This window comes from Etheostoma spectabile, chromosome 20 (genome assembly GCF_008692095.1).
Source record: "Etheostoma spectabile isolate EspeVRDwgs_2016 chromosome 20, UIUC_Espe_1.0, whole genome shotgun sequence".
Taxonomy (NCBI): Eukaryota; Metazoa; Chordata; class Actinopteri; order Perciformes; family Percidae; genus Etheostoma; species Etheostoma spectabile.
In genome coordinates, this window is record NC_045752.1 from 4,138,728 (window position 1) to 4,165,892 (window position 27,165).

At 40.3% G+C, this 27,165-nt stretch overlaps 4 protein-coding genes and 1 long non-coding RNA gene across 7 annotated transcripts; 2 read left to right on the top strand and 3 right to left on the bottom strand.

Annotated features, from left to right (window-relative positions):
* Positions 1-408: 408 nt before the first annotated feature.
* LOC116670014 (interferon-induced protein 44-like) lies at positions 409-4,553 on the bottom strand. Of its 2 annotated transcripts, XM_032500235.1 has the most exons (8): positions 4,333-4,553; positions 2,509-3,015; positions 2,325-2,376; positions 1,992-2,187; positions 1,569-1,721; positions 1,279-1,450; positions 866-966; positions 479-736 (listed from the first exon to the last, which is right to left on the bottom strand). In XM_032500235.1, the coding sequence occupies exons 2-8, from the start codon at positions 2,987-2,989 to the stop codon at positions 479-481; spliced, it is 1,413 nt and encodes a 470-aa protein (XP_032356126.1). In that variant the 5' UTR covers positions 2,990-3,015; positions 4,333-4,553. The 2 variants fall into 2 exon arrangements, with proteins under 2 accessions (XP_032356127.1, XP_032356126.1); XM_032500236.1 differs by lacking the exon at positions 4,333-4,553 and having other exon boundaries at positions 409-736; positions 2,509-2,989.
* Positions 4,554-6,012: 1,459 nt separating this feature from the next.
* map1sb (microtubule-associated protein 1Sb) lies at positions 6,013-18,508 on the bottom strand. Of its 2 annotated transcripts, XM_032500217.1 has the most exons (11): positions 18,282-18,508; positions 16,782-16,877; positions 15,088-15,170; positions 14,319-14,456; positions 13,584-14,082; positions 12,805-12,891; positions 10,231-12,719; positions 9,708-9,849; positions 9,407-9,624; positions 8,182-8,372; positions 6,013-7,991 (listed from the first exon to the last, which is right to left on the bottom strand). In XM_032500217.1, the coding sequence occupies exons 1-10, from the start codon at positions 18,442-18,444 to the stop codon at positions 8,217-8,219; spliced, it is 4,071 nt and encodes a 1,356-aa protein (XP_032356108.1). In that variant the 5' UTR covers positions 18,445-18,508; the 3' UTR covers positions 6,013-7,991; positions 8,182-8,216. The 2 variants fall into 2 exon arrangements, with proteins under 2 accessions (XP_032356108.1, XP_032356107.1); XM_032500216.1 differs by having other exon boundaries at positions 6,013-8,372.
* Positions 14,198-15,199, top strand: LOC116670029 (uncharacterized). Its single transcript, XR_004326933.1, has 2 exons — positions 14,198-14,479; positions 15,066-15,199. It is a non-coding gene; the product is annotated as an uncharacterized LOC116670029 (long non-coding RNA).
* A 624-nt stretch (positions 18,509-19,132) lies between the features above and the next one.
* LOC116670024 (cocaine- and amphetamine-regulated transcript protein) lies at positions 19,133-20,332 on the bottom strand. The gene is made up of 3 exons (XM_032500257.1): positions 19,990-20,332; positions 19,649-19,729; positions 19,133-19,331 (listed from the first exon to the last, which is right to left on the bottom strand). The coding sequence occupies exons 1-3, from the start codon at positions 20,122-20,124 to the stop codon at positions 19,224-19,226; spliced, it is 324 nt and encodes a 107-aa protein (XP_032356148.1). The 5' UTR covers positions 20,125-20,332; the 3' UTR covers positions 19,133-19,223.
* Positions 20,333-22,505: 2,173 nt separating this feature from the next.
* On the top strand, positions 22,506-26,903 carry yju2 (YJU2 splicing factor homolog). The gene is made up of 8 exons (XM_032499566.1): positions 22,506-22,705; positions 23,748-23,848; positions 24,559-24,703; positions 24,844-24,978; positions 25,062-25,243; positions 25,484-25,640; positions 26,127-26,298; positions 26,414-26,903. Exons 1-8 carry the CDS (start codon positions 22,682-22,684, stop codon positions 26,533-26,535), a joined length of 1,038 nt encoding a protein of 345 aa, XP_032355457.1. The 5' UTR covers positions 22,506-22,681; the 3' UTR covers positions 26,536-26,903.
* The last annotated feature ends 262 nt before the right edge of the window (positions 26,904-27,165 follow it).

The following is a 27,165-nucleotide window of genomic DNA, read 5'->3' on the forward strand; positions in this document are numbered from 1 at the left end:
GAAAGTCAAACATGCAACACAGCCATAGCCTACATGTTTAAGTAAGACGTCCATTTATTTCCATTTGCAACTGTATATTGACAAGAAGAGCAAAACGTAGTGTGTAATACTGGATATAATTGTACATGCATGTTTTATCAAAAACGTAAGTGCATTTAAAGGAAAACAGTGGTAAAAAATAGACAACAACTTAAAGGGTTTTAAGAGTAAAGTCACTAAAAGTATGAACAATCCTTTACTTTTCTAATGTATTCAGGATAGCTGAAACTCAAAGTTGACAAAAGAATGATGTGGAATCATGTGTTCTGGAGCTCATGAAGCCCTGGTTACTCTGCTGAAGATGAAAATGAAATGTAACAAGTGTCAGGTATCAATGGATACACTTTTAAACAACCATGCATTTTCTTCAATAGCCTATATTTGATTAACTAACTCATCAGCTTGAAATTAACTTTGATAAATGCTGACGTTCTGTCGGTCAAACAATGTGTTTAGTTTGTTGTGATAGATCTGGACGGGTAAGATCACTGGATCTGTAGAGATCCGGCTGCTCAATCATTAATTGGTCCTCAATGACCTGGTTCTCGAAGAAGCTATCTGCATAGTTCAGCATCTGCTCCACAGCAGTCAACAGTAGTATGTCAGTGTCTTGGTCCAGCTCCAGCTCCTCGCTGTAGTTCTTCACCGGCAGCACACAGGACAAGGGGATGCCCAGAGACTCGCTCAACTCCCGGGCCTGGAAGACGGCAAAAGAAAAAGCAATGTACATGGACTAAGTTGTTTATGCCACCACAAAAAAACATGTTTCCACAGCATCGCTATTCCCAATCTGATTTCTTGAGCATCATAACACGATGATTGTTACCTTCCTCTGGATGTAAACACTGCTATACACGTTCTTTAAATCTTCTGCCACCAGAGGACAGGCTTCGTCCACTTTAGTCATCAGCAGAATCTGAGGAATTCCTATATTGGATGAGAAGAAAATGGAGTAGAAGAGACTAGATTCAAATAGAGTAGAATATAAAGTGAAAGCTTAGTGACCCCTTGGAAGAAAATAGTCATTGCAGTAGCAAGAGATACATAATTCAGCATGAGGAAAGGAAAAAGTAATCGGCATACTCAAAGAAACTAACGTATACTGGTGTCAGTTGGTATCATACGTTAAAAGTACCTGTAATACTAGGACTAGTATATAAACATATATAAAATAGAAGAACTGATATACAGTGTGAAATGGCAGAATGATTCTTAATATAATGCTATTATGCTGCTGACCCAGCTGGTTGGTCTTTTTCCGGATGCTAGCGAACTTGTCCAGCATTTTTTGGGTGAGGAGCGAGACCTTACAGGTGTCGATCACGTAAACAACACAGTGAATGCTGTCATTCAGAGTCGCTTGCTTCTTAAAGCCAGGAGCGTCCGCCTGGAGAGGAGTGGATGGACTAAACTGAGGAACAAAAAAGCAGAGGGAGATTCAATTGTTATTAATAACTCAATAAAGCATCCTACATTCTTACACTAAAGTAGTATCATGACGATGTAGGAATTAAGAGACATTAGGAGACCTGGTAGCGATCTTTAATGTGGCCCTTGTAGATGTTGACTAAGTCCTCAGTGTCCAAACCAGCATCAGTGTTCTCCTCCAGCCCCATTGTGTCACACATGATCAGAGGAACAGCTCCACCACGTTTCCCTGCCTTGATGGTGTACGTCCGGAACTACAGAATTGAATGGGACAAACTGTATAATTGGAGCATGTGTGGAATTAGTTTTACATTCATAATATTAGAAGCAGTCAAGGAATGGAAGCCTTCAAATGATCTACAAATTGTAACCATTCTAATTTAGCCTTTTTAATGTTTTCTTTGGCTGTTTTTGTCACAGGGTACAATCTGACTGTCCTGATTCAGTTGCTGCAAACACAAAGGACACATTTCAGCTTCAACATGTCTGCAGAGTATCACAAAGAGTAAAACTTGAGCCAGTACCTGAGTGGTCACACTCTTCCCTGCTGTACCAGCAATGGCCTGGCATGTCATGTTGCCTCGAAACACTGAGTTGATGGAGTTGAAGAAGCTGGACTTGCCGGCCCCGACAGGTCCAACCAACAACACCCGGGCTTCATTAACTGTTTTAATGTCAGGCTTATAGCTCTGAATAGCCGTCATCAACTGCTGCTTCCTCCTAAAGGGAAGATATATGACAGATGACATTTACAGTTACAGTTCTTTCTTCTATTCTGGATACTAAAACACTTTTGCCATTTACTTTACTTTTGAATGAGTTCATAGTCGCAAAAGTTGCCAAAGTTTTCTACTTACTCATTTGTCCACTGTACATTCCTCCAGGGTTTGGCCAGAACATCTCCCAAGCCTGCATATGGAAAATAAATAAAGTGCAACACGATGGCTTATATATTATTCTAAAATTTTAAATTAATTTACAACAGTCCACACCAATTATGTATTTTAAAGATTGGCCTGAAAGTATGTGGCTAGAACAAACCTTCCACTCGAAACACTTCAAACTCCGTCAGTGCCAAGTCTTCTCCGTGCATTGCCGCAGCCTGAAAGGTGAAGTTTGTCCCTGGGTTGGACTGGATCTCAGGTTTGTCCTCATGCAGGAACACCAAAGCACCATAATTCGGACCAGTGGCTCCGTCTGTAAAAGCAGACTGTCCGCTGATACCTGCCACCCTCAGGGGTTTATCTTCCCCTGCACTGATGCTGTAGAGGAAGGCCTCCTCGTCCCGGACACCCTCTCCGCTCTGGGTGTAGTCTTTTGAGGTGTAGGCCCCGAAGACAAACCCAGCAGCATTGTAGGCGACAATGACAGTGGGCCCCTGTTTGTCACAGCGGTTGTGGAAAGCAGCAGCAGTGTAGCCGTGGACGCTGGCTTTGTAGAGCAGGTGGAGTCTGACATGACCGAGGACAGAGAGCAGCTTCTTCTGCAGATCTATAGACAAGATGGATGTGACCACGGACATGACTGAGGTGGACTTTCCAAACACACCTGAGGACACAGAACTAGGATTAGATGTTATGGTAGAATTCACTAATAAGGCTTACTCTTACTAAAAATGTGAAATATTATAACTAAGTATAATGTGAAATGTCCAAAATCACATGCTAAGACATATAGAATGTGTTGAAATGTGTTTCAAATGGGATGTCTTACTTTCATTAGTGGATCAAAGTACCAATACAACAATTTAAAAATGGAAATAAATTCAATCATACACAAGTGAAAGTTCTGCATTAAAAATGTTACTTCCATGCAGATGTATTATCAGCAAAATATACCATGTACCATCTATCTCCAGAAAAATGGCCCATGCATGTTAGCCTATATATGACATTATAAGATTGTAATACTATTATGCCTATGTATACTTAAATGTGTAAGCATTTAAGTATTGGTTGTAGCTAGTTTTAGCTTTTTATATAGGATTTTAGGTAGGGGGTTTGGACAACCTTCAAATAGTCACAAAATCAATCTAAAGGGTTGTGAGATTACAGGGGCGGGGAATAAAAAGTGTCAATTATTATCAATATATTTCATAGGAATGTAGTGTAGTAAACATATAATAATTTCCTCTGTGGAGTTGAAGTATAAAGTATCCTAAAACAGAAATTGGCTACCTAAAAAATAAAGTACAAGTAAAAACTGGACTTAAGTCAAGTATTTGAGTAAATGTGCTTAGTTTATTTCCACCACTGCTTACGATCACATGTGAAATATCTGAAAATCAGATTTATTGTAATGTGATTTTTCACATTCAAGATGGTGTTTTACAGGTGATAAACTAGCCTACTATGTGCTTTATTTTCTATGGGTTACAACGTGTATAAATTGTACATGATGGTTTTCTACTTTAGAGCTGCTTCATGGAGCAGTAATCAGTCATCAGCAATACCAGATGGTGGGTTGCCAGGTTCATTTAAAAAACAACAACAACAACAACAACAACAACAACTTTAGGCTACATACTTGCTGAAGCATAACATTTTGTCTCTTTAGCTAACCTTAGTCAAATGAGTTAGTTTCACTTTCACTTTGGTGGACATGTTTTGAAACGGTTCATTTGTACTGCTTTTTATAATAAGTCATTGCTTCACAACATGTAAACATCACAGCAAAGACTGCCCACAGTCCACAACTATGTTTGATTGATACAAACAATCTAAGAAATGGTTTCTTAGATGAAAAAAAAAGCCATCGAACTTAAAGCGAAAGTAACCCCTTAGCGATCGGAATAGCTAAAACTCTTGATAATTAACGTGGGACCAATGACAGAGACGTGTTTAATCTGAATACAGATGAACTTACCTGCCGTAGTGCTTTTATAAAACAGGGTCGCTGTGGTTCAGTAAGATGTGAGTTTCTCCGTCGGGGGTAGGCTTACAACAGAAGTGAAACTGGTTGGTGTTCTCCATGGACTACATAAAACTGTGTTGTCACGCGGCTTGCCAAGCCCTTTGGGGGTCTCCGCCCCTTTTTATTCAATACTTATTTTTCAACAGGCCTAAAACAATGTTAAGTTAACTGGAGATGAGACTCCCAACGATAACCTGTAACCTGATTTTGGTCAGGTGGTGTGTGAAATGAGATCATTTTAAAGTAAAGTAAACGTAGCCTAACAATATTACAATTAGCCTATTCTATATTGGAATATTGTTACTAATTCATGTTCTATTTGGTTTTAAACTGTCCATTCACGTGTTTTATTGGTTTTTAATGCTTATGATTTTTAACTGTTTGTACTTGTGTTTTATCTGTTTAACTGATTTTGTGTAAAGCACTTTGAATTGCTTGAAATGTGCTCTACACATAAAGCTGCCTTGCCTTGTCAGGGTAGAGTCAATTCCGATGTTGTTGGGTAGTAACAATGCATTTTAATTAACTGATTGTGGGTTTTAAGTATTGATCTAAAAAGTGTAGTAGCCAAACTACATCTTTGACATAGACTAAATACAGTAAAGTACTTGAAAGCAACACTTAAGTAAAAGTACAAGTATCTTCACAGTGACTTTGGTAGAAGTCCTTTTAGAATAGTACTTGACTAAAAGTATCTGATATGCACTGTAGCCTATTTAAGTATCAAAAGTATTTTTGATATTAAATGTACTGAAGTATTAGAAGTAGAAGTTAAAACAAAAGATTATGAACTTTATGACCAAAGGTGTGTAACGTTATCTTCATTACCACTGTGTTAGGGGCGATCATCATCTGTTACCATGGCAGCGGAGCCTGCACCAGGTTCTTCCATGGCACTATATCAGTCATTATGCTTCCTCCTCTTCTTCTTTAGTTTATTAAAACAATGTTGTCAATTGGCAAAACACAGGCATCAGGTCTCACACTGGAATGGAGGGCACATTATCTTGGCAATTTAGGAGCAATGATTTGCTAAACCTCCTTTTTTTTCCAGTGCAACAACTTTCTTCTTATTTTATAACGAGTAACTATGCTGAGGGGAAATGTAGTGGAGTAAAAGTATGCATTTTATTAACGAAATGTAGTGGAGTAAAAGTAAAGGTTGCCGGAAATATAAGTAACAAAGGAAAGTACAGATAAGTGAAAATTCTACGTAAGTACAATAGTGAAGTATTTTTACTTTTTTACATTACAACACTACCTAAATATAGTAAAGTAAAATGTGCAATATCTCCCTCTGAAATGTAGGCTAGTATAAGAAGTATAAAATACCTCAAAATTGGTGCAGTGCTTAGTTTTCACTACTGGTTTTATAACTTTGTAATATTTTGTAAACTGATGATGAAAGTTTGTTTTAACTTTTTACATTGTGTACTTTTGGCAAATTGAATAGTTCTATATATATACAGTATATACAACATAATAGAGTATTTTGGATCTGAATCTTTAGTTGAATCTGGGCTGCAAAATGGTTCTGCAGATAAAGAGTGGTTAACTCGTTTTGAGCTGCAACACATGTCCATAAGGCAGAATGGCTGAATCATTGGCTCTTCCACAACTCTCAACAGACACTTTTGAATGGTGATGCACATTCTTTATTCATACATTAGTCCCGGCCCAACAACCCACACATTTTGACATTGTTACAGACAATTAAAAAGCGAAAGGTTTTTAATGTTCATTCCACCATGCCGCTCTTCCACAGTGCTCTCTGTCCTCATGAATATCATGAATGAAACAACATACAGTATTTTATACATGCGGGACACATACACATTGTAGTTACTATTCACTTTGCTACTGTGGGGTTCAAGTAATTGTTGCCCATGATTACAGATTTACTTCAACCCTCCGATGCCAATACATAATTTCATCTGGCAGCCATTTTGCAGAAAAAGTGGGATAAAAAGAAATCTGATTGCACAAAATCAAAACAAATTTCATGGACAGTACAAGCCCATGATAAAAGTTCAACCATGCATTTGTCAAATTACAAACTTTATACCAGATAATTCAGAGATACTGAATCGATTTATTTTTCTGAATTTGGAGGCAGCAATCAGGCGGAGCGGGAAATGGTCGGTGGTGTCCATGTGATCTCATGCTTTGGTGTTGAGGAAACTCTGTTTGCCACATTTATGTGAATTGAGAACATTGTGATTCGTGGCAAAGCGAGACTAACCAGAACATGACAACTGTTCTTGGACATGCAGACATGGGACAAAGGGAAATAAAAAGGAAAACAGTGGACAGACAGGTCTGGAGAGATTACAATGTAATCCATTACATTACATGTGTGTGCTTTATTTTACAGATCTGTGACATCCTCATAATTTCCTGCGAAGTCTCGGAAAAAGTAATTTGGTGCTACTTACAGGGAAAATGGAGTTGAGATAGTTAGTTGTAAGCAGTAGTTTATTTCAAGAAGAACTTCCTTTAAGGAAATTGTTCCATTCAAACCAGATTATTGGATTTTTTTTATTATTGAAAATGTTGCAGTAAAATGGGTTGCACACTGTATAGCGAATTAAGAAATGATGGACCCATGAAAAATAGGGTTATTGTGTAATGTAGTCAATTTTTTTACAGCAATTCAGGAGTGTAATTTCCCATAACATTTAGGATTACTTTGTTCCAAATATAAATTAAATATATTTGTATTTACAAATTACAATGTGGAAAGCTTTTATTACACTCACTGTGACTAGACCATGATTTTATGTTGCGCAAGATATTTGTCTACAATAAACTGTACGGTCATATCCATCATATCCACAATCAAAACACATGTCGTCACTTGTCATGTTTTTTAGTAAATTAACAAGTGAACATCTATTACTACAAAAAGCAGTTGCTGTCTGATTCCTCGTTAGCATGATTTTAAGAACTTGTAATGGATTACAATGACAGTACCATCCTTAATGAGATTGCTATAATGCTATTACATTTAATCTGGTAATCCTTGTTAACAGATTTGTTTGAGCACACTCAGATTTAATAATCTCAGATTATTACTTATACATTATACATTGCATTTGCTCGGCAGAGATCTGAAGGTCAACAGTGAAGCCACAGTGGTTCAACACTCCTTTTAAAAAGCAGGCAGGTACAACACACAGCACAGCTCACCCCATATCTGCGTACACTGCTCACAACACACATCTGACCGCTCACTGTGAATGCAATTTCATGAAAGGTACAATGTAAGACTCTCTTTTTACAATACAGACATCTTGTGTGCTAATCAGACATCATTTCACATTTGCACACTCTTGCCATTTGGGAGTATATTGAGTAGTTATGCCAACTGGTAAATGTTGCAATAAAAGAAGCAAAATGGGCCCTTTGTTTTAGCACACACTACTGCACACTTCAGAGCTGAATGCATAAAGAAAACAAGCCTGCACATAGTGCCTTTAACCCCATGTATGCTAAAGATATCGACTAATCTACCAAATAAAGCTTTTATGTGGATCCGCATGATTGCAGCTGGATATGCTTTTCTTGCAGCCAGTGTGATTTCCACTCCTGTTTCCCACAGGGTCATGGGTCTAAAAAGAAGTTATTAACCAGAAGGAGGAATGGGTGAAAGTCCCATGTCAGCTGTGCAGAAAGGGGCCTTATATTCTCTTTATTTCCCCAAAATCTCTGTTTTTAACTTTCTATTTCTTTTGTACCTTCAACCCTGTCTCTTTTTTTCTCTCACACGCACATCTCCTTCCTTAATAAGATCATATTCACCCTCCATTTTCCATCGCTGCATCTCCAAGTCGGCCTTAAAACTCTATCTTGCAGGCCGGAAAGGTCTCGTCCTGCATGGCGACAGTGCTGTTGGATCCGAGCACGGTGATGCCCAGCTCCTTCTGTCTGTCCAGGGTCTGCTGGTACCACTCCTGCATCGGCACCGACTCAAAAGTAGGGATCACTGTCACCTGGGGTTAGGCGGATAAAAAGGAGGAAAATGATCCGAGTTGCTTGCATTTGACATTCAACTTTCCGTTGTCATTTAGTTGTGGCAAAAACATTGGAAGAATAATTACAAAATAATGTTTAGTTGTAAAAAAAGGTTGATCACCATTTTATGAACCTGTTTTTGATCATTACCCCCCCCCCCTTCATCCCCTCCAGCCACATTCACACTTCCTCAAACCCGTTCATTGCCATTCTCTTCCTGTCCACCAGATGCCCCCAGACTTTTTCTCCCATCTCAGTCACTTCCATGATTCACATCCAGCTACTCCTTCTTCCCCTGCAATACCCAATTTCCCTCCAGTCACAGTCACATGATCTTCCCCACCCACCTGCTCACCTGTTTACTCCTTTCCCTGCAGATATTTAACCAGCCGTTTTTCCACTTATTGCTTGCCAGTTTCTCAAAGTTGCAAGGCTGTTTAATGCAGCCTGCTTCCTTGTCTTATGTTTTTGCTTTAGGAAAACTCTGCTTTGAAAGTAGGGCATGACAGAAAAAGTATGGGGACCACTGATAAATCAGGGCATCTCAAATGTCAACAATCTAATTGCTATTCTAAGCTATATTAATAGCTGAAGTCCCACACCTCTTCCAGGTTGTCTCTGTTACAGAACATAGACATACAGTGCATTACAGTACACCGTGGGGCTTTTATCTTTGTGTCTGGAATGCTAAACTAATAAAAATTAGCAAATTGAGCATTTGTTATTTTAAGATAGATAACTAAAAAATGACTTTCATTCAACAACTACAGCTCCTGGGACTCTAAGCATTAGCTATGCAATCAAAAGCTAATGTGAGCTGTTGAATGCTAACAAAGTCATTTTTAAGCCAAGATGAAACATAGATTGTTGTCAGCTAGCATCAATCAGCCATTTGTAGAAAAACAGAAGGTCATGGGGGCTAAAATCATTCAAGCTGACAAAATAATTGTTTTATCCTAGCTAATGCAGGATGTAATGAAGTGTGTGCCTGTGTGTGTGTTTGTGTGTGTACCTGCATAGTGTCAGGCCAGGATAACTTGGCATCCAGTAGTGCGTCTAGTGTATGCCTCATTAGCTCTTCTTTCTCTGGACTGTCGCCGCTGATGATGTAACAGGAGGAGCGAACGCATCTGAAGAAGTCCACACTGACTGTGTGAGAGGAGGCTCCAGAGGGAATATAGGCCAGGTCCACGTAAACACTGACTTCACCAACAGAGGTAGACTTAGAACCTGTGACAGGAGAGAAAGTACAAAAAGGGGTAAATTATCAGAAAAATCCAGTTTTAAAATAAGTTACATTTTACACCTCATACCTGGATTGGGTGAGGATTTTGCTGGTGCTGAGCGGACGCTGGAGGAAGGCATATGAGTAGAAGAGACATTCCCCTTTGCGACTCCACTTTGGCTCCCTGTCCTGCTTTTCCCTGAGCCTAGTCTTTGGGAGCCCTCTGTGACCTGGGAACAAAAAAGCAGAATTGTGTAGTGTTCGATGTAAACAAATACCTATTCAACAGTTAGATTTCACTCCAATCATAATAATAAACAATAATTGTGTCCTTAAAGCATTATTTATTATTATTGTAACATAGTATAAATGTGACTTCACATTCATAACGAAATATGCATTATATTAAAATGTCACCAGACTAAATTCTTAAAGAGGACACAATGTTGTATGAAGCTTTATGATTCCTTATGGCACAGGGATACTAAGGTTTGATTGCAGCCACAATAAAAAAGTAGTATGTAATACAAATGTAGTCTAAATACACACATGGACTCATGGACCAAATTACACAGGCATCCTTTTCTTCTGTGCTAATAAGACAAACTCACCGCTGGTGGTTTTTTCCCTCGCATGCCATTGGCTTTTGCTTTATTCCCGCGAGCGCCAGAGTCCGACTGAGGAACGGGCATGGATGCATCAGGATGTGGGGGTAGTGGCGGGCTGTCCCTGAAAGGGGCTGGGAGAGGGTCCGGGGGCAGAGCCTGACTAGAGCGGAGATCATGGGGAGAGTTAGACGGCTCACTACAGGACTCATCCTCATCTGAGTCCAGACCTCCATCTGCTGTGGTGGACGGGCAGTCCTCTGTGCAGACGGGGGCGTTTGACTCGCTGGGTGACGTGTCCTTGGGGTTGTTGTTGTTGCCGTGATGATGTGGAGCGAAGGGTCCTCGGGAGGGCTCACTCGCACCTGAGCTGGAGTCGGGCTGTTTCAGATGCTTGAACTCGCAGGGAGAAACCAGACATAGATCCACATCATGAGCTGACGCTTCAAAATTAAGTGTGTTTGGAGCTGCAGGCCGCCCCATCTCTGAGCCCTGCCCTAAATTTTTGGTAGGCTTCTTCATTGGTAAAGAAATTCCGGCAAAATGACTTCCATTGGAGTGGGAGTTATGAACATTTTCATCCCCCTCTCTCTGGCTAACAGTGGTTGGTCCCTGCTCCAAGGACATAGACAGTGATTCATCTACTTCTGTGGACTGAGGTGAGCTCACCTCTGCTGGCATGGAGTGTGTAGTAGTGGTGGTGGTGGTAGCGAGAGAAGGAGAGGCGTCTGAGGATCCCTCTTTAAGTGTACCCAAAGAAAGGAAACTTAGTTGCCTCTCTCTGGGGTTTGCGTGACTCTCTGTGGTGCTTTTGGGCTGCCCCTCACATTGCTTGGATGATCCATTTGGCTGGTTGACATCCGCGGACTCAAAGTTACCCATCTGGGCCTGTAACCTGCTGAGAGTGACCCTGTTGCACCACACGTCATCTGGGGAAAGACAGTAAGGCGTGTGGCCTGCACTGTTGGGCCGCGAATCAGGGGAGGCAGGCTCTACCGTCTGTTCGTCGGGGCTGACATGGGCCTGGTTCTCTGGAGAGGATCGCGAGGGAGGGCTGTTTCTCAAAGCTCCGTCCAGGAGAGTGTATTCAGTCGGGGTTAAGTCTAGCTCGTTACGCTCGCTCTTTGGCGCATTGGTCAAGGGAGACGGAAATCCTACAACCTTTGCTGGTTTGGCAGCATTTCCAGGCTGGTCTATAGGCGCTTTCTGCAGGTCTACACCAGCTTTCTCTGCAATCCAAGCCTTATCTTGCACTCCATTATCACCACTCTTTCCTCTCATTAGCCCTGCAGCTTCTTCCCCTAGTGTGTCATCACCTTCTTTACTCTTCTCTTTGCTAATGCCTCCAAGGCTCTTTTCATTTCTTGACTCACTGCTTTTCTGCTTTCCTTTATTTGCTGTTTTCACCACCTGCGCCTCTCCTCTTTCGGTTTCCTCCCGGAGCCTGAGAAAATCGTCTGTCATATCCTCAGGGGTGGACATTTTGGAGCCACAGGGGTTCTCTTCAGTCTCTTTCTCTGGTCCACTCTGCTGCTCTAACTCTGGGACTTCTAACACACTCCCAGCGTTGGGTTTTAATGACAGTTCAGTGTTTACATTTACCTTCTTTCCATTGTGTGCCTCCTTTCCTAGGGGTTTTCTTGTTTTCTTCACCCCTGTTTTAGTTTCATTTTTTGCATCCTTTTTGAGCTTAGTTTTATTTTCATTCTTTGATTTGGAAAGGAGAACATCCTTTTTCCCCTGATCGTTCCTCATAACACTGTTCTCTTTATTTCCAGGCTTCTCCTCTTTTTTCCCATCCTTTCCTCCTCCCTTCTTTGAGGTATTCTTCTCTGACGATGCTCCTTTTTGCTTTACACCTGTCTCTTTGATTCTGGTCTTCTCAGCATCTCTTGTAGCGACTCCATTCAATACTTTTCCTTTTTCCCTTACCAGTATCTCCTTTCCATCTTCTTTAACTCCCCGATCTTTTCCATGTTTGGGTGTTGACTCCTTTCCTTGTGACCTGCCACTGTCCTGGCTCTCTGTCCTCTTGGTCTTTACGTCCTCCCCCAGTCTCTCCAGGTCCCCAGTGGTCACAGTGGGTTTTTGGAGGAAGGCCAGCCCCTTCAGCTTCTCCAAGCCCTGCAGCAGCTTTGTTTGTGGGGTAACACCAGGGAACAGCACCCTGACCACCTTCTCCTGGGGACACGCTGGGTGCCACACTAGCAGGGCACACACTGAGGCCAGGGCGGTTAGAGGGAGAGTTTGGGATTTGGATGCTGGTGACAATGCATCAGGCCAGTTTTGCATGAATGTTTGGTACTCCTGGCTGTTTTTGCCGGGGTTGAGGATGTATAACTCCAACTGTCCCACTCCCATCTTCTGGAACAGGGTTAGCGGCTCAATGGGAACTCCTTGTGGTCGAAACATTGGCTGTGGTCTGATGTCTAACTTTTTTAACAGCTGTAGGGTTAGGGCTGCCTGATGTGTGCTCTTCAGTACATTGTCCCCACCTGACATGAGAAGAATGATAACTTAACTTGATATTCAATAATTTGCATTAGACATGAGTTCAGTAGGCTTTAATGGATCACTTACAAGGCTGTTCCTCCACTTGCAACTTGCTGGGGGCGTTATAAAACACAACTCCAAGCTCTGGGGAGATGAGCCTCTTAGATGAGTCATCTGTTCAGATAAAAGAATATGAAGACACGGAAAGGAAAAAGGAAATTTGAACATGAAACGGGTTAATAGGATTACATGTTTATGTTTTTTCCCCTTCCTTCTTTCCCAACCAAGGGTCTAAGGATGTTAATTGTTGTTTTATTGAATCTATTCTTTTGCCTTTGTGAGTTGGTTTGGGTCCCTCACGCTTAAAAAACAAGAACAGGCTGCAATGTATAGTTAAGGTGTGTGCAGCAAGATTTCTCACAACCCTCTGACTGACATAAACTCTGTCTATGAGACAAGGTCTCTCAAGAAGGCCCAATCAGTCCTGGCCGACCCTAGAGACCCCCTGAACAGCTGCTTCATTTTGTTGCCGTCTGGCCGCAGATTCAGTCTAAAGCCTAAATGCAGGACAAACAGACACAAAAACTCTTTTGTCCCTGCTGCAACAGGCTTTTTTAATAAGTCAATGTGAGGTGTGGACTTCCGTGTAGTACGTATTTATTTTGTTTCTAGATGTATGGCTGTTGTCCTGTTTAACCTGTGTGTCATTTATGTTTAAGGCTGCTGCACAACAAATTCCCCCCCGGGGATAATAAAGACTCCTTGAACCTAAGGATAGAGGATGGCATATGCTGAAAAGATTGTAAAGCCCTTTTAAGGAAATTTGTGATTTGGGGTATATGAATAAAATTGACTTGACTTCTTACCTTTGCTATCAGAGCTCAGCTCCAACTCAGCTACCTTCCTCTCCAGGAAGACGTTGACCCCGGGGAGGTTCTCTGTCCCGATGTGCGTCAATAAAACTGCATCAACTCGGTCGAGGTGGCGCACCAGCTTCCAGAAACAGGCCTGGGAGTCGGAGCCGCCGTCCACCAGCACTGTAAATCCATTGACGGCAAAAAAGGCACAGTCACCGCGCCCGGCGGGGAACACGTAACAGCAGGGGCGGGACAGCTTGAGAAAACCCACGGTGGTGGGAGGAGGCAGGAGGTCGAAGGGAGACGGAGGGGAAAGGGTACCAGAGATGAGGGAGGTGAATTCCCCCAGGGCCTCCATGGCAGGCAGCACCTCTGGGGGATTGAGGAGCAGCGTGAAAGGACTCTGCAGATGCTGGTTTCCCACGAGAGTCTTCCTCCAGTGGCCGATGTTGGGACAGCTGAGGGTCAGACTGAGTTTGGAGGAGGCTAAGTTCTCCTGATCTGTGAACTGAAAACAGAACATTTTCTTTAGACACTTTAGAATACAGGACAAACAATAAATTAGCTGGGCTAATATTAATTAGCATAAAATGAATGAATAGCTGTAATATGTTTTCATAATAGTTGGTTGCAGCTTTAATATAAGCTAAACTTTTCTAGACGTTCAAGATTAAATGCACCTAATCAGCAGCTGAAGTAACATCTGGACATTTATCGGCACAGAAGTGAAAGTCTTTGTCGTACCTGCTGTGTTAGTATTTGTTTCAGTTGGTGTGGTGAGAACTGTCCTCTGTGAAACAGCAGTTCTCCACTTTCCTCCACGCTCTGGCCAGCCAAGATCAACAGCTTATGGGCCGATTCCCTGGATAGCAAAGCAAACACCTGGCCAGGCCAGAGAAGAGATGGTAAGCTGTTTTATATTTATTTCCCCCATTGTCAAAATTAAAAAGGCATCAGAGAAAAGATAAAAAGGGGTGAGAGAAATCAAATTATATCTCCATACCATACGTCAAAATCGGCATTAGAGTTCAAATATATGAACTATTTAGCTTCTTTAACATGACTTTTTTCTTATTTCTCTGATTTATGTTATTGTAAATTACATTTTTTTTGTTTTTGGACTGTTAGTCGGACAAAAACAGTCCATTTCAAGACATGAACGTGGGCTCTGTGAAATTGTGACTGGCATTCTTTCATTTTTCTGTAATGTTCTTTGACAAACAAATCATTTTTAAAATCTAATAATGATCTGTGGCCCTTGATTCAATCAAATGAGAATCCTTCAGAATTTGTACTATCTGTATTCATAAGAAAATCATATGAAATTCCTCTGAGAACAGAATCAAAATAGAACAAAATAATAATTCTCAAATTATATTCCTTGCTTTTAGATCTAATTTTAAACAATATAATAAGAAGAAAACGTGCATCCATGCATTATTATAACACCTTACTTGGTCAGCTATTTTCAAATAACTTGTATCTCTGAAGGAACCAGGATTTATCCCCTCACCTCTGAATGAACCTGTTCCTGAGATGGACTGATCAGCACTTGAGTGTCCAACACTCTGGTACTGTGGCGCAGACACTTCTGCCCTAAAAAGACAGAAAAAAAGAATAAATAAGAGAAGGACAGACAGTCTAGGAGAATCAGACAAGAGCCGGGGAAAGTCAGAGCTGAGGGAGTCTGGAAACAAGCCAAGGGATCTGAGCAGGGAGCGAGAGGCCAGACGGAAACAGGAGGGGAAGTCAAAGAAGTCAATGAGAAAAAGTGGACTGGGACAGCCAGGCAGGTGATTGACTCCCTTGGCGAAAAAGAGGAAGGAAGAAGAGTGGAACAGCTGAGTCAGAGGGACTCTGTGGGGATGAGATACCAAGTTAACTCAGTCTCCAGTGAATGTCCAGTCTGAGGGGAACTGGATCAACCTTTGAGGATACAGAGGCGGACACAGCCGACTGGATCATAATGACCCAAATAAGTACAAACGTTTCTTTGTCATTCCTCACTGGCTATTACACTGAATAACATTTTTTACATTTTTCTTTTCAATTTGTGAATCCGTGGCATGCACTAGTTCAACTGTGAAACATCTCTGTGGCTCAATTTTGGAAATAGGTTTATCTGCTTTCTTGCCGAGACTTGGGTAAGAAGATGCAATACCTCTCATGTCTGAAATATATAACATAAATGTGAAGCTACAGCCAGCTGCCGGTTAGCTCAGTTTAGCCTAAAGACTGGAAAAAGGGGGAAATAACTAGCCTGGCTCTGTCCAAAGGTACCAGAATCTGGTCATCAGCTTCTAAAGCTCATTAATTAACAAGTTTTATCTCATGTTGTTTGAATTATACAAAAAACTAAACTAAACGTACTGCATGTTTCCTGTATTTATTCTAAGCTAACAAGCTGCTTGCTCTAGCTACATCACTGTAAAGGTGTCTATAATCTCATCTAACTCTGAGCAGGAATGTGAAATTATTCCAGTCACCTCTCTTTTTCTCACCTTCCATCTCTTAGAAAATGCCACATCCCTCCTTGTACTAAACCCTGACATCCAAAATAGCATGTAAGCTCTAACAGTAGTAAAACAGAGTTAGAATTAGAGTCAGCTTTGTGAACACAAACAGGCAATATGACTTTGGCTTTTTTTTTTGCTCTCCAAGTACATACACAGAAAGAGACATATGGCTAAAACAAGGACAACAATGCTGAATAAGATGTGTGTATGTATGTACAGTATGTATGTACAGTATGTATGCACGCACACTAACCCAGATGATTCATTGTAGACAGTATGACAAGATAATTCACTACAGTACTATTTACCACATACAGGTCACCGGCCTGGCTGCCATTTTGTCTTCTCTGGTAAGAGCTCTGCTGCTGTCTGTGTTTATCACTTCACAGCTCAGATGTAACAGTTGTGTTGGTCATCTGTCTGTTTGTCTGCCCTTTTTACCGTTTTCCCTGCTCGTACTTGGCTCTGCATACTAAAAAGATTAACACATGCAGAAAGAGAGGTGGCACAACTGGGTTGCAGGTCTCTATTGTTTTATGTCCAGAGGTGACACCCATGTCAAACAATCACCGGACTGCTCCTCCACTTTCCTTCCTTCCTTTCTCTCGTTGACCCCAGACCAGCCGAACTGGCGGGTTACCATGGGGACTTTCTGTGCAATGCAAGGTCAAATGAACACGCTGTTACTTACCTGCACCCTTGAAAGATGCCGTGTGATGGGAGAGAAATTCTTGGAGATAGAGGATTAGGTTACAGGAGTTTAAGTCAATGTCCCATGACCGAATACCTGAAGACAAAAAAGACATAGGCTATATCAACAAAATGCATCATATAACTGTCAACTGTCAACAAATATTCACAAAACAAGTGTTACAAGTTGTCGTGTCACGTTCTTTATTGTAGGCATTACTCATTTTTACAAATAGTACATGTAAACACCAGTAGTCAATCAATCAATAATCTGCATTCATGCAATTATAAGTATAGTTGTTGTCGCAAAAATGGATAGTGGACACTGATAGATATTTGTACAAAATAAAATGACAAGTTACATTTTTTTTATCACACTAAATAACAAATTTAAGTAGGCAAATCATTAGAATGGTTGAACTTTCCTAATAGGGCTATGTTTTTAGCGGCAAATCATGTGTAGAAATGTCTAAATGGACCAGAGTATTTACTGGTGTTTAGTGTGCTCAAGACTCGCATGGGTATAATCAATTTGGTTCTTTTGCCACTAAATCCTTTTAATATATGGGAGCTCAAATTTGGATTAAACTATCAGTTGTTGTTGTTGTTTTTAAACGTATGTAAAGAAAATGGAAAAGGGAAAGTTGAGTGAACATATTTTGTTAAATAAACAATAATAACAAACATAAACTGGAATTATCAACAAAACCTAAAAAAGAAAACTCATAAGCTTTGTATGCATGCATTAGATTATGCAACAGATAAGAAAGAAGGAACACACGACTCTTAAAACAACTAAACCATTTAAAAACGCATTGGAAAACTTGAAAATGAATGATGTCACACAGCTGAAAACGGGGCTGTTTGTCTTGGCTGATTTTGGAGCTATAGGCCTATGGTTTGGGTTGGTTGGACATTGATGAAAGGTTTATAGTGCTAAGAATAATGATAAATGTCTCTTGGTCGATTTCTGTCACACTGTGGCTTAGCTGTATGCTACTAGTGTTTCCGTTTCTGTTTCCTTATCTATACAGCCATGCTGTGTTTTACATAAATTATCTGCACTCAAATGTACCTTTTGTACTCACACAGTAAAACAAGCTGCATGCCATGTACTCAACTGTCTATTACCTGCAGTCTCCTGCTGTAAGCAAACACACAAACGGTTTTGTGTTTATCCGCCCTGCAACACTTCCCCTAAAGCTTTGCCTGACGATATCGCCTACTGAAGCAAACACAAACCACCGGTTTCAGACTGCTTTTAATTATAATGTGCCTAGAGGGATGCGCCGGTGATGCTGATGGAGTATCACCAGATGACGCATCCTCGGTCAGCAGGGTGAATAAAATTACATAAACGCTGCTGCAATGGGTCAGTGTTGCATCCTTGGCGATGAAGCTTGCAAACAGAACATGCAGGCGTCTGAATTTGTTATCCTGAGAAAAAAAAAAGAACGACAAAGAATACAGCAGCTTCAAGAGGCGTTGCCATAGGCCCTACCTCGTTCAATCTCCCTGCTGATGTGTCCCGTAGGGCTGAGGTGAGCGGTCCGTCCTATAATGATGAGCAGGGAATATTTGTGGAGGCACAAGTCAGGGTTTGCGGTCGCAGCGCGCCTCGGCTCCTCCTGGACCTCCCTCTCCGGCAGCCGGCTGGACGCCATGTTGGAAACTTGCACTTGGGTGTGATGTCATTGAAAAAGCCTGACAGCGCCTTTTATAATAGAGAGATGACAGCTGGTGTGGTGGAATGCAGACGCGCATTAGTGAATGTGGAAGACGCTGCATTATTTATGACTAGAGGCAAAAGGAATCAGTATATTTTTCTTTAATGCTGTCCACTAAGTGTTATAGTGCAGCCGTTTCAATTAAAGGCAATTTTCCGTCAAGTGATGTTTATGGAATAATGTCAAATATTCAGCTGCTAATAGACTAGAAAGTGAGGTGGTGCATTTATAAATTATTTATAACACTGCACCCGGCACCCCCCACTTTTTATGTAATAGTGCTACAGACACACATACACTATATGATTTAGTTGATTTATTGGTATTATCTTACAAATGTGTTTAGAAACCGATACTTTGATATATTTTCAACTATTCGCTATGTAACAGCAACAACAACAACAGAACAAAAACAAACCAAAAGTACAAGGTAAAATGATTTATGACAAACTTGCGTTCAAGATCTTTCACAATTCCTTACAAATAACTTCCCTAACGGAAAAAAAAATACAGATCACACACAGACTTTCAAGTATATTCAAAACCTATATTCTAACATTTTCCAGTCCACGTTTATAAAAGAAAAGCGTCCTTTATTATTTATCACATATTACATTTATTTTTGTCCCAGGAGAATGACAACAGATTTTGTCACTCCAAACTCCTGAACTCTCTCTTGTGTTTTCTTGCATTCATTGTTTTTTTTGGGGTTTTTTTCATAAACATTTAAGAACATAAAAGTTACATGAAGTCCCCCGGGGACAGCTGCACAGCGTGCCGATACGCGCGCCTTTACGCACGGCGCACGGCTCCCCGGCGTCACACTGGAAAGACAGAAAACAACATACATTCACTAAAATGCGGATAGAGATCGTGAGCTACATTTGTTTTCTTGATCAAATGACATTTTCAAAGTAATAGTTTGGAAAGTAATAACTATGCTTTGATTTCCATGTACAAACGCCTGTTATAAAATTAGTTTCATTATAAAAGCTTTACATGACGTGTCCATTTTGTGAAAATTAGCCTACTTGAAATTTAATACAAAAATGTATACACGAGATTTAAACCCCTCCAGAAATCACATCTCTAAATATTCTTCAATTTTCACATATTTGTTTTTATAATTTATAACACATACCGAAGGCAGCCAGCCAAGCTTTTTCTCTAAGGGCATCTCTTTGCTCCTCAGCTTCTCCAAAACTTCTTGCAACGCGTCAATCTGCAAAGAATACAATGCCAAAAAAGAAATATTGATTAAAAGAGATTATGCTATTGAAACTTGACATCGTGTGTCCATTTTGGTGAAAACTCGTTAGCCCATAGTTTATCTTAGCTTTATCTTTAATGCATATGCTATTAACCATCTCGTATGAGAGTCACTTTCCAGAACAATTTAAATACTTTATCGACAGTCGTTCAAAGCACCAACAGCTTCATTCGTCCTGCTGACACATTTAACACGCTGAATAAACCTCTCACCAGGTCTTTCTCCTGTTGCGTTTTCAAAGGAAAATCCAAAGAGCGCGTCTCCAGTGAGGAGTCTTCTGCACGAGCGAGCCACAGGTAGGTGCAGCAGCAGGTGGCTGCGAGGAGAAGAGCCCGAGCGCTGACCATGGTGCTGACACACAAACAGGGGGAGTCCTTCTTTTCAGTGGGCGAGAAAAGTGCGAAGTCTGCAGAGGTGTCCTGTTGTCCTCTGTCCAGGCACTCGCTCTTTATAGGCGCTTTACGGCTGCTGTTGGCATCAGAAGAAGTCTCAGCCCTCTGAAATATTCATGGAACATTTGGACACGGGTGACACTGCTCAGCACCTTTGTGTCTTTGGAGGAAGGGACCTGACAAGAGGAAATCAAGGATGGTTAAAGGTGGATTTACATTTCATAAAACATATTTGATCATGTAATCTCGTAGCTGAGTTGCAATCAGACCTTTATCCAAGCTTGCAATTTAATTTGACTTTTAAACCTTAATCTGGATGGCCTATTTTTTAGCAACGTACATCTTTTCAGTTAATAATAATAGTAATATTAATAATAATAATTTATACTTTATTAATCCTGCATGGGAAACCCCAATGTTTTCACTCTGTTGTTAGAATACAAATTACACTGAGGTCTGAAATAAAAACACATACTTAGTACCTATACATGCACTAATGAAAAGATGTCAGAGCAGAGCAGCTGTCGATAGACAGGCTCTCCAAGCAGTTTGGGGTTCGGTGCCTTGCTCAAGAGCACCTTGGCAGTGCCCTGGAAGTGAACGGGCAGCTCTGCAGCTATCAGTCCCCATCATACTTTGGTACATATGGGGACTTGAACCACGACCCTAAACATATATCTGACTCATTTATGAGTCATTCTCATGTGCCATCATCAGGCTGAGAACTCAACACATACAAAACATAAAACAATCACTACACAAAACTGTGAATCCGAATCTGGAACTGTCGAATCCAAATGTAAAAGAATGTCTTGTTTTTTTGTCTAAAACTAATAGCATGTTCTTAACCACCTCTTATGGAGGGCACCTTTGATAAAATAATAAAGACAAACTCCATGTTTTGCTGCTAATCTATTCTGCCTGTCTTCTCTTGTCCCCTCTGTTCAATAAAGCTGACCTCAGGTTGACCCCCATTGACACCAATCTGTAATCAGGATCCAATTTCCTTTGGTTAATAACCTTAACCAACCCCTAAGCAATGTCTGTCTGTGTGTGTGTGTGTGTGTGTGTGTGTGTGTGTGTGGTTGGCTGGTTTATGTTTTCCCACCAACCCTGTCAGAGACCCCATGTCATTGACAATTCATGTTACCCCTGAGAGGCCAATCCTCCACCATGTAGATCACAATCTCCTCTTCTGTCTGAAAAAGTCAAGGCTTAGGCAGAAATGAGGGCCATTGTTAACATACAAATCCTATCACTCATTCAGGTTGATACATTCAATAGAAAACTATGTTGTAAAGGTCTGGTTTTGGAGTGTTTGACACAATATTTATCTCATCATATCTTATTTCAACAGGTTCATACACTTAAAGAGATATAAACACTCTCAAATGTGTGGGTGTTTGTGTGACTAACAAACACATTATATAACAAATAAAGGTGTTTAAAGTGACCCACGATGCATCTCTAATTGTTTACACTTGATTTTTAGGTGTAGCAATTAAACATGACTTATTACATTTTACTCAATATAAATATGCTATGAAGTGTCTGAACACACAGATACAGTATGTGCTGTTATAACTGAATGTGGGAACCTTCATCCAAATTTGAAGATTTTTGTAATAGGTTTCAAGTGATTTTTGGTTTAAAATGATCAGTAATTGACAAGATCCATGAACATGCAGCAAACAGAGTAATGACGTAAAGTATATGAATAAAGAAGATTTAAATGTTTTGCTTGTAACGTGTGTATTTACATGTGTATACGTATTTATACATGTCATATTACTGTCTCTTTTATTGAATTTATACTTATGCCTTTGAATTGCTCATTTTCTTTCTTTCTTTCAGAAAGAGTAGCAGTTGTGCTGGTGACAGTTGGTGGGAATCCAAATCAATAAACAGAAAAAAACATTCAACTTCCAATGTGATTCTATTTTCTTCTTAGAATATGAACAAAAGAGTATTTTTATATTATTTCACTGCTTTCCACAGCAGCTCCAGAGGGATTTGTACCATTGATCAATATTAGGCCATGGTGTGGTGCTGTGGTCAACCCTCCTCCACAAAATCCATCAGAGAGGAGAAGATTGTAAATCAATAATAACTTAAACATTACAAAATGCAAATGTAATTCACATCTACAAGCCAATAGGCTGCTTTTAACAATACAAAAACGTCATTTTTTTTACTTCCCTGTAATTGTCTGTATCTGATTACATCCTTGTCCTGCTGTATTGTGTAGTATTTTATGCCTTTAGGGAGAAGAAGAAAAACCGGCACCCTTGCCGCATGGGGGCAGCAGCGCTCTTTGATGACACTAATAACGAAACAACCGGAAATGCAGTGCAGCCAATCGGTTTAGTTAGAAAAATACCTTTAACTGTCTATGGAATTTACAGCAGCCAACCAAGAAACAGCTAGCTAGCTAGCAGTGTTGTGGAAATAGCTCTCAATCGAACTATTCCAACGTTTTATTCTCCACGTTGGGTTTCCATCAACAGCAACAATGTCTGAAAGAAAAGTACTGAATGTAAGTATATGAACAGTGTGCCTCTTTTTTTAGCAACGTTCAAAACAGCCTTATCGACTGAGCAAGAAAACCAAGCTACCGTTAGCTTTGAAGCTAACTGTGGTGTTATTGACGATGATAACAATTCCGTAGTGAACGGTTTAACTAAAGTCACTGTTACATCAGGGGCGTTTCTAGCGCTTTAGCACATTGGGGGCATAGTTAATTCAATGTAGTGTAGTAAAAAGTAAAAAATGTCCCTCTGAGATGTAACCTGGTGGGGTAAAAGTATAAAGTAACTTAATAATATGGAAATAATCAAGAAAAATGACTTCAAAATTGTAGTTAAGTACAGTACTTGAGTAAATGTATTACAGTCAGCATTAAAAACATTGTTTCACACTGTGGTGGAGGAAGTATTCAGGTCCTTTACTTAGATAAAAGTACTAATACCAAACTGTAGTATCCTACAAATGTGTAGGCAGTAAATGTAGCTAGAGTACTTTGTTGCAATCCACTATTGGTTTAAAAAAAATCGTATAAAATACTTGATGGTAGGGCTGAGACTGAATTATAGAGAGGGGCATACATTTAGTTGCAGGCCGAAAATGCAGTCTGAATGAATGTTACATTACATTGTGTGAATGTGAATCCCACTATAACCTTTGCTAGGAAAGGGTGTTAGTCCTGATCTGGTACTACTATCTAAACCGTTACAATTCTACATTCACACTTCAGTGCAATGAATAATAAGAAGTGAGGTACACGTACCGAAGAATAAAAGCATTTATTTCTGATAAATAAGCCGTGTTTTACTTTACAAAACCTATTTGATAAAACAACAATGCTAAAAAGATGAAATAAACAGTCCACGTGTTGCTATTTTTCAATTACTTCTGGTTAAATTGGAGTGAAGTCGAAGAGTAGCAATGTAGGTCCAGGTGAACCTTCAGGCAATGCATGCACCCTCCCGTGGTAAGAGGAACCCGTCCTATCAGAGGGTCATTATCTTAGCGTGACACTGGCTTTTCAGTTACTCAAATGTGTGTTTTGTCTTCCACAGAAATACTACCCCCCGGATTTTGATCCATCCAAAATCCCAAAACTTAAACTCCCAAAAGATCGTCAGTATGTGGTCAGATTGATGGCTCCATTCAATATGAGGTATGTCTGTTTCATCAATGTTCCACTCTCTTTTATTGTCCCACGGCTCACATAAACAGCAAAGTGCAGTTTTCCCACCTTTACATTTAGGATCTCAGAACATGAGGACGAAGTGCCAGTAGCTTTGTGAAATAAACACACATTTTTAATAAGAATTCCTTAAATGTGGTACTAAAAGAATTGTGACCAATTATAAATTTGTTCACATACCAGTACACAAACTGCATAATGGGAACACTACTTCCAAATGGCCACAAACATAGACAAGATGTACTTATACTGTATATTTGTAATAAGCTAACATTGGTCAATAATATTGGCCATGCTGATATATATTGGTCTGGCACTAATTCTGAATATCATTTTAAGAATGCAGTACAGGGAAAGGGGGTTGCAACTGGTCATTGTTTATGCTGCAGTTGACGATCTTTTCGTGTGGCTGTACTTCCATCCCATACTAACATGGACGCAAGACTTTATATTAAGTTCTTGGAAAGCGAAACAAGTTCCTGTTGAGCGCTCTTGAAAAAATGGATAATGTCACTGGCTGTTAATGAGAGCCGGCATCTTGGCTGGCTTATTTCATTTTAAGATTTTGGTTGTATCTACAGGGAACAGGGCTAAACTATTAGCAACAAGGGATTTCTGGCCTCTGTAAATGGGTCCTGTGACTGTGATGCCATCAGCATTGCCTCTCTGGTTGTTTGCAGGTGTAAAACATGTGGCGAGTACATCTACAAGGGGAAGAAGTTCAATGCACGCAAAGAGACTGTTCAGAATGAGCTTTACATGGGACTACCGATCTTCCGTTTCTACATCAAATGTACTCGATGTCTTGCTGAGATTACGTTTAAGGTGAGATGCACTGATTATCATTGTGGTATTTATTCAAATGAGACAATACAAATACTAAAGTAAAGGTAACTATTAAGCTGTGTGCTATTTCCTGAAATAAATAGTTTCACACACTTTCTTATCCCCTGTTGTGACTATAGACTGACCCAGAGAACACAGACTACGCAATGGAGCATGGTGCAACGCGAAACTTCCAGGCAGAGAAACTGATTGAGGAGGAGGAGAAGAGAGTCCAGCTGGAGAGGGAAGAAGAGGAACTTAACAACCCCATGAAGGTCAGTGTTTAAATGTAATGTACGGTTATTATTGTAATTGCCAATAGGAGGGAAGAGTTGATGATTTCCCAATCCTCCACCAGGTGTTGGAGAACCGCACAAAGGATTCCAAGATGGAGATGGAGGTTCTGGAGAACCTGCAGGAGCTGAAGGAGCTGAACCAGAGGCAAGCTCTGGTGGACTTTGAGGGAATGATCGACCGATACAGAGAGATGGAGAAGAGAGAGAAGGAAAGGGAGAAAGATGAGGATGAACGTGAAACAAAGTGAGTGGGGAAGGTTTAAATGGACAATGTGTTGTTATAGGGGTCTTTTTTTAAGTGTACATTTGAGTAAAAAACAACTTATTTGACACATGACAGCCATCAAAATATCACATACCAAATGCTATAGGTGCTTTGATCTCTGCCTATGTGTTTGAATTAGTTTTATGTTTTCCTCTTATTATCAGTGGGAACTATGAGCAATATATACAAACAAAACTGAATATGTGAATTGTTTCACAGAGAGATGTTGGATCGTGCCCTTGTGAAAAGACTGAGAGACTCCGACTCTGATTCAGAGAAGGAAGAGGAGAGCAGCAGTAGCAGCGCGCAGTCAAGGAAACCCAGCACAGACAAACCAACAGACATCCTCACCACTGTCAAAACCCCAGAGGCACAGGTTAGTAGGCCCCTATACATAGCAATGATGTTTGCAAATATATAATGTTTGTTTTACCCTATTTAAAGTTATAACACTCAAGATTTCAGGCTTGTGTCTGCAATTATTCATCTAACAGCTCTAGGGCTGCAACTAACAATTATTTTCGTAGTTGATTAATCTGTTGAATATTTTCTTTAATTGATTGTTTGGTTCTAAAATGTCAGAAAATTGTGAAAAATGTGGATCAGTGTTTCTCAAAAGCCCAAAATGATCCACAGTCAAACAATGCCCATAAGAAGTATTTTGTTATGAACACGCAGTCGTAAGAACTATTGCTTAGTACCACTCCGATATGGCTTTATGAGACTGAACACTAATGCTGGATTTCACGCATGCATTGTTCACTGTCACAAAGATGCAAATGCAACAAAAAAAACCTCAACCGAAGAACTTTTTAAAAAGCCATTCCATGAGCAGGAATTGTCTCATGCTGTGACTCCACAGGGAACTTCAGCTGGAGGAGGGAAGAGGGCCAAGGTGGAGAGCTGGGAGAGAAGTGTGGGGACACTGGGCAGTAAAGGGGCCCTGGGGTCCCTGGTTGTGCGAAAGAAACCAGCAGCGACTTTCATCAAACCCAGTCCAGTGGCAGCAGCTGCTGCTCCCACTTCACAAACGGGTAACACATCAGTATCTCATACAGCTTTTATGAAAACCTTGTGCACCCTGACTCGTCTGAAATATAAAAACATTTCTTAGATTTATTTTCTATCATTGTGTGTCTTGTTTCACAGAGTCAAATGCATCTATGGCTGAGTCCAAGAATGCCTTGAGGCCTGTTACCACACAAAATGGGTCATCATCTCTCAGCCTGCTGGGGGCATATTCAGACAGCGACAGCAATGACAGTGAATGAGAAGAACATGTCTGGGTTTTTGAGTGACTGACACACAATTGTATAAATGATGCACAAATGAATATAATGACATGGACTTTTTTGTAATGTGTAAACCAGTTTGTGGGTGTATCCTATGAAAACCTTCTATAAAAAGAGACTGGTGATAAGTTAATGTGTTGGAAGTCATTAGCAGGAATTTTATCGTCTGCTGTCCAAACCCAGTGAACCACAAATAACCTTCCTTAGCTGATCCACCAGTTCATGGACCTGTTGTTTCTGAGAAATTAACCTAAAAAAAATGATAGTTGTTTTAAATTTCTGTACATTTGCCCTGTGAAAATATCAGGTGTAATTTTTAGTGATTATTAAATTCTGCTTAACTTGAACTCTTTGTCCCTGACATGCTTTGGCATCTTGTAACATCTCATTTAATATTTTAAAATGGTAATGTGGGATCAGAACATTTAGTTTTTTATATTTCTGTGCTGCCCAATGTCTGTCTGCCCATAAATACATGGATTTATGTAGATCAGATTATCAAAAATATAAGAAGTCTACAAACCAGCCGTGATATTTCACTAAGTTCATAGTGTTATATATTTGTTTGTACAGTGTAATGGGATTTAATAATTTATAGGGCAGATATCC

Bases quoted from the DNA above. Each gene is read 5' to 3' on its own strand.
- LOC116670024 (XM_032500257.1), bottom strand. From the start codon at position 20,124: ATGGTCAGCGCTCGGGCTCTTCTCCTCGCAGCCACCTGCTGCTGCACC. The intron at 19,730-19,989 runs GTGAGAGGTTTA...TATTCTTTGCAG, and splicing joins CGCAACAGGAGAAAGACCTG to ATTGACGCGTTGCAAGAAGT. The intron at 19,332-19,648 runs GTATGTGTTATA...CTGTCTTTCCAG, and splicing joins AGCTTGGCTGGCTGCCTTCG to TGTGACGCCGGGGAGCCGTG.
- map1sb (XM_032500217.1), bottom strand. From the start codon at position 18,444: ATGGCGTCCAGCCGGCTGCCGGAGAGGGAGGTCCAGGAGGAGCCGAGG. The intron at 12,892-13,583 runs GTAAGAAGTCAA...TTATCTGAACAG, and splicing joins GCTGAGCTCTGATAGCAAAG to ATGACTCATCTAAGAGGCTC. The intron at 8,373-9,406 runs GTACACACACAA...GCCTAACCCCAG, and splicing joins CCTGGCCTGACACTATGCAG to GTGACAGTGATCCCTACTTT.
- yju2 (XM_032499566.1), top strand. From the start codon at position 22,682: ATGTCTGAAAGAAAAGTACTGAAT. The intron at 22,706-23,747 runs GTAAGTATATGA...TGTCTTCCACAG, and splicing joins CTGAAAGAAAAGTACTGAAT to AAATACTACCCCCCGGATTT. The intron at 23,849-24,558 runs GTATGTCTGTTT...GGTTGTTTGCAG, and splicing joins ATGGCTCCATTCAATATGAG to GTGTAAAACATGTGGCGAGT.
- LOC116670014 (XM_032500236.1), bottom strand. From the start codon at position 2,989: ATGTCCGTGGTCACATCCATCTTGTCTATAGATCTGCAGAAGAAGCTG. The intron at 2,377-2,508 runs GTTTGTTCTAGC...TTCCATATGCAG, and splicing joins TGAAGTGTTTCGAGTGGAAG to GCTTGGGAGATGTTCTGGCC. The intron at 2,188-2,324 runs GTAAGTAGAAAA...TCTTCCCTTTAG, and splicing joins AATGTACAGTGGACAAATGA to GAGGAAGCAGCAGTTGATGA.